Below are 6,420 nucleotides of genomic sequence, written 5' to 3' on the forward strand. Positions count from 1 at the left end.
TTTTGCTTTCGCCTCTAGTCATTCAATGACACCTACACCTCAGCAATGATAGTCGTAGTACAATTCAAATGCCTTATCCTCCTGCTCCACCGAGATCTCCTCGCCCGATGTCGTCCAAACTTCACAATCTCACCAATCAGATTGTCTTCAACCCCGACATCAGCCCCTTCGAGTTCCAAGACTTGCACATGTACCTTCATGTCAGAAATCTACATGACCAGCACATTCAGACGTTCAAAGACATGCATTTCACCCAATTCTGAAAGTACCGATCGGCAACTGGACCCCTATGCCATCCTCCAAATGGTCCTCTCCACTCAACTGTAGCATGGCTTATCCGAGGATGGCTCAACAATAATAGGAAGGGGGGCATGCTAACGGATCTGGCCCGTGCAAACCCTACGGATTTTGGGCCACAAATGGCTCCATTTCGAAGTAGCCACCAGGATCACCCAAATTAGCAAGGATAACACAAGAGCCATTTGGATCCCATATATGGATAACACAAGAGCCATTTGGAGACAAAGGAGAGGTTGAGAGAATTAGCATATGCCTTGGTGCCTAATGGGCCCAAGTGGTTCTAACGAGAGAGAGAGAGAGAGAGAGAGAGAGAGAGAGAGAGAATATAGGGTTGGCCTCCCTTCAAAAGGTGACTTGTACAAAAGGCCAAGTGTTTGACTTTGGTTTTCATTGTGTAGTTGCAACTTTTGGAATACAAGCTCTCAAATCTTGTTTGTGAGTACGGTTGCTTGCTTTTTTAATGTGTTGCCTTGTGATTGCCACTCATCCCCTTACACTTTCCCTCTTCTCTCCCACCCCCTCCGCTTTATTCCCTTCCTTCTCCCTCCCTCTTCCTCTCGTGGAATCACAAGTGCACACATTCTGGTAGACACTTGCATGACACAAGTGTAGGCTTTTACACCTCAAGGCTCCCACAAGGAGTAGCTCGTGAGTGGAGACTCCAATGGCATACCTCCAAGATCCCCATGATACGTGTGTTACCATAGGAGAACACACCAATCTTTCTTTCTAGCTAGTGAATATATCCTCTCCTAAGATCTCCATGATCTCAAAATCCCTTCTTTTTTTGTATTCTATGTTTGATCTTAAGAGGCAGATTGGAGAATGTATCAACCAAGCCTTCAAAGAAAGTCTCATTTAGTACACAATATAAATTTCAAAAAAACATGGCAAGAGGGGCTTGATAGTAGAGTCCATATCTTGATACTTTGACTCTCGACCGTTTTTGTAGTGATTTCCTTTGTAATATCTTGGAAAAGAAGTATCAATAAAGAAAATTCATTTTCTTGCCTTAAAAACAGAGAGAGAGAGAGAGAGAGAGAGAGAGAGAGATGTGTGGCAACCATAAACTCTTATTCTCAGTCCGCAAAGGTTAGTAAAGTATTGATCCACCAATATCCTTTAAATATTGCATGCAATTGTGGGCACCATACTTGCAACCCTTCTCCTTCTATGCCTTTTCATAACAAAGAAGAATGAGTGCTATTGTTGCATGTACATAAATACTTGGTATCCTAAGTTAATCCAACATAATGGACATGCATTCTTATAAAAAAAAGTACAAGAACTACATACATAAATACATATTCAATATAAAGGAAAATATAGCAAAAATCTATTGATTCAACAAAGTAGCAATCCATTTCTAGCTCTTATGCTTGCCCCTACAAACAAATATTATGACTTTATCCCTCTATGAGACTAATGGTAAGTCTTCTTGTAATCTTCAGTTGATATTAGGACTTTATCACTCTATAAGGGATAATGATAATCACACATAAGATTTAGACGACTCTTATAATCACTCTACCCTCTAAATATTACAAGAATCTATATCTATTTTAATAGTCTATTGGATGCATGATTTTCTGTACATATATATATCTATATATGCGTGTGTGCATGCATGCGTGTGTATGTGTGTGTAGAGAGAGAGAGAGAGAGAGAGAGAGAGAGAGAGAGAGAGAAGTGTGCATGCAAAGCAATAAATGCTTACATATACATGCACATCTTGTAGTCTCATTGGTCAATTTATGAATCAAGTCCACAAAGAGAGAGTCTACCTTAATTTTAAGAGTTTTCCTACGTTAGGCAAGCTTGTCTCAATATAATAGAATAAAAGTTATGCCCTTTTTCCCTCCCAAAATTTTTTAAAATAAACTAAACACTTCTCATCCTTCAAAACTTTGGAGACTCCTCTCACCCATGGCCTCCCATTGTCATATACTTTTTCTATGAGCTTATCAATAATTTCATTTCTAGAAAAGAGCTTAGCTAAAGTATTTACTTCTATGTATATATATGTGCATGTCTATATTTAATTCTATGCACATGTGTATATGTTGTAGTAGTGATATATATGCATACATGCATAGAGTTAAATATACACACACATAGATATATGCATAGAATTAAACAATTTAGTTAAGCTCTTATATAAGATAAAATATGGCAAAACTAGAAATTATACACACGCATGCACACACACACACACACACATGCCAGCATGTAGGCAGTCTCACTAGAATCCTAAGTATGCTCCCTACTTAAAGACTCAACTAACTAAATGCTCCATTTAGCCTAGCTTGTCTTAGTCTCACACAATTATAATGATACTCAACTAACTCCATTCCCATCTTAGCCTATCTAGTCTTAGTCTCACACAATTATAAAGAGACTCTCCTTATTAATGGAGTAGGGAGAGTGTGGAAATAGAGGTGAGAGTACACGTGTGAGTGTGAGAGAACACACTATGATATACTAACTACACATTACTTAGGTAAAGGTGAAAATTGAAACATATAAATGAGCATTTATGGTTAGGTTCCCATTGGCTTCATTTAGGTCCTTCGAGGGGCATGCCATTGATGAAGGGAACGATTATGCATGATCTCCTAACCTTTACAAGATGATTTAGTACAAAGAGAAATGATTTTTGCATGGGATACCACAACCACTCTTGATTATAGTGTTAAGCTTAAGATTCCTTGAACTTCTTTGCTTCCAAACCAATCTAGTTGAAATCTTAGCCAAAAGTAGCCTTCCAATCACAATCATCAAAGATCAACTCGTCTTTCATGAGCATCACTTGAAAGTTATCTCATAGTAAAAAACAAGTGTAACGTTGCTAAGATAAATCAAACAGCAACAATGGAAATTCGTTGAAACACTCAAAATATAACCGATCCTAAAACATTATATATATAGATATTTATGAATATAGGAGCATGCCCAAACTCATCCTCTAAAAATGCAATACATAGTATAGTTAAATCTCATGATACTCACACACATTGAAAACCCTAACTCTATCCTGCATAATAAGGACTACCTACCACGACATCCCCACCCCACGTCACTATGGCTCTCACACAAAATTTAAATCCACATACCACACGGACTTGTGCATCCCATGGTCCACAGGTCTTCGTACTAGTTTCTTTTACCAATTTAAAGGTAAAGGGCAAACTAAGCTGCAAACAAGAAAGGTCATAAAAAGTGGTTCATTCAAGCTACAACTACTTGTTAAGACTATATGATGTTAGTTTAGTCTCCCACCAAAAAAGCTCAAACAAGCTAGTACATTGGACTTCTTAATACATTCCTCTAACGTTCATGGTAGCGCGATAATATTGCACACACTCGCTCTTAAAGAAGTATTAAGTGCAATTTTTTTAAAAATCTAGTATCCTAAGGGTGTCATACAATTTTTGGACTTCAAGTAGATCTTTAAACCAAAAAGACTTGTAAAAGTTTAGGTGCTTCAAAATAACACCCTCTCAAGCTATTGAACAATTAGCATTTATACATGTTAATAAGCTTCTTCTAAAAGATCGCCTAATAAAGAAAAAGTTGCTTAAACTTTTTCAGTTACAAAAATTTCAAAGTTCAAATTTGCTTACTCTTTTTATTTCAACTTTGCTCTTTCGAAGCAAAGACATGGCTAGTGAATTTTCTATTTGAAGTAGTGTTCACAAAAAACTTTACTTCTCCTGCTTTCGAAGCAAAGTTCAAATTTCAAAGTTCAAATTTGCTTACTCTTTTTATTTCAACTTTCTTTCGAAGCAAAGACGTGGCTAGTGAATTTTCTATTTGAAGTAGTGTTCACAAAAAACAAATCATATACAATAAACCTGCAATATTTACATTTCCACCTCTAAAAAACATTTTCCCAATTTTGTAAACCTTCAAAATTTGCCTAAAGAAAAACCTTCAAAATTTGAAAGCAAGTTTTGTGATTTCTTGAGAAAAATGTTTAAAGCGATCACTGAAATTTATAGTGCTGGGCCTCTTTATTTTCTCTGTAAAAATCTTTCCCCTAATAAAATTTTGTTTTCCTCCCGGGAAAAAAAAACACTGAAATTTTGAAGACAAAATTTTGAAACTCCTTTCCTAGGTGAGAGAGGCGAAATTGTAATGTGTCTCGTCTCCATCAAAGTTGAGAAGCATATTGTACATCGGAAGAAACGAAGGTTTTTGTCCTCCCGATGTTTGCCCATCTGTCTCTCACGCCAGGCCTTCGTCCATTTGGCGCGCTTCTCTGCCTTGCAAAGCTCTCATCTTCTCATGAACGAAAAACCCGACAGAAATTAGAGCGTCGTCCGTGGCCGTTGCCGTCCCAGCTTTAACCAAACCTCAGTCTTGAGCTTGTAATATTCAAGACTCCATCCAACGACACGTCGAACGCATCGCTAAAACTCGCGGATGAATTCCCTGGCACGGCGTAGATGAAGCGAGGAAGGGCGGTCATCAGCGCTTCTCGCATGTGGCGAATTTTCCTCTCCGAAAATGCCCTCAAAATGTCCTCGATCCGCTTTCCTTTCCTCACCTCATTTCTGTCTATGAAAACGGAGTAGCTATCGCCGTCGGGCGGGAGATGCCACTTGTACTGTAAGTAAGCAGTCCTGTGCCAGAAAAAGACCGGAATGCAACCTGCTATCAGAGAATCGAAGATGGAGCGACGCGTGAAGCTATCCCCCCGGGGTTGCAGACAGAAGGTCGAATCTAAGAAAAGCTCCATAACAGGGAGGGGGTGCTCGCATCGCTGTTTGGAGCAATCGAATGACCTGCAGCGATCAGAGTGTCGGCATTGATCCAGAAGAATTTCTCTGAAATCGTTCTGGAACTGAGGGCGAGGACCCCCGGCGTAGCTGAAAAGGAGGCTCCTTTTGACGGATTTGACGATCCCCTGCCAGGTCGCAAGTTCAGCATCCGAACGCGGATGGAAGCTGGTCGGATAAGGAACTGCGACCTCTTGGGTGTCCCACAAACTCTTCTCGATTGTCAGCCTGAGGGGAGTCTTAAGCTCCGGCCTGAGGAAAAGATCGCTCCCCCATCCAGAGCGACCCCAAATCCTTTCCCAGAGGGAGCTCTGACCTCTGCGGAAATCCCAAGTGATCCTGCCTATCATCAAGAAATGATCCCGACCACCATTGTGCTTCCAGTGCTTTTGTAGCTTGAGCCAATCCAGAAGCTCGTGACTCAAACGATCTCGCTGCGCCGGCGTCGATGACACGAAGAGATACCTGCCCAGATCAAGGCCAGCATAGAATGGCACAAAGAAGGCGGTTGCGCGATCGGGATCGAGGGTGCGACAGGGATGCACCATCATTTTGGCATGGTAGAGGACCTCACCGCCGAACTGGCTGGTAAAATACCAAAATCCAGTCCCCAACCACGACGGCAGATCCAGCGCCTGGCCGATGCCGTTATTGTCGAGAGCGGGGCAAAGATCCGTCCAGGGCACGAGAGAGGAGCAAGCAGCGAGCAGGTCGGCGTTGAACTGAGGGGGAAGGTCATAGACGAAGACGCGACCAAAGGGGCAATGGGAGGGGAGGGGGACGGGGGAGGGGGGGGGCAAGGAGAGGCGAACGGGGGGGGAAGGGGGGAGAGGGGGGGGGCAAGGGCGATTCCAGAGCCAGGAATGGCAGGAGGAAGTATGGAGGAAAAGGAACAAGGAGAGAGAGGCGAGGAGGAGGAGGAGGAGGAGGAGGGGATGGAGGCGGCAAGGGCGAGGACTAGGACTAGGAGGCGGAAGAGGAGAAGAGGGTCGGATGGGCATGGAGGTGGAGGAAGGGGGGAGGGGGAGGAGGTGCAGGTGCTGGTGCTGCTGTTGGTACTCCGCCATAGCTTAGTGCTGGGTTGTCGCCATAGCCGAGCTCAGTGTATAGGAGGAGAGGAGATGGCAACAGAGACACCTGTGGCACCGCGCCGGCCCATTTCTCCCCCTTCTTTTGGGTGATATTAAATGGGTGACACTCATTTAAATTTATACAAGAAAGAGTCCCATAGGCCGGAGGGACACCAACGCATTACAAGATGTCATTATATGACAAGACGTTAGTATAACCTAGATCCCGTGTGTGTAGACAATCATAGAATGATTGCCGTAGAGTTGCG

The 6,420-nt window shown here is 42.3% G+C and overlaps 1 protein-coding gene across 1 annotated transcript; it reads right to left on the reverse strand.

Moving 5' to 3' along the window:
* Positions 1-4,645: 4,645 nt before the first annotated feature.
* LOC147906361 (xyloglucan galactosyltransferase XLT2-like) lies at positions 4,646-6,148 on the reverse strand. Its single transcript, XM_087391272.1, has one exon. The coding sequence runs from the start codon at positions 6,146-6,148 to the stop codon at positions 4,646-4,648; it is 1,503 nt and encodes a 500-aa protein (XP_087247398.1).
* Between the last annotated feature and the right edge of the window lie 272 nt (positions 6,149-6,420).

This window comes from Dipteris shenzhenensis, chromosome 1 (genome assembly GCF_047967505.1).
Source record: "Dipteris shenzhenensis isolate YYH24624 ecotype China chromosome 1, Dip_SZ_1.0, whole genome shotgun sequence".
NCBI lineage: Eukaryota > Viridiplantae > Streptophyta > Polypodiopsida > Gleicheniales > Dipteridaceae > Dipteris > Dipteris shenzhenensis.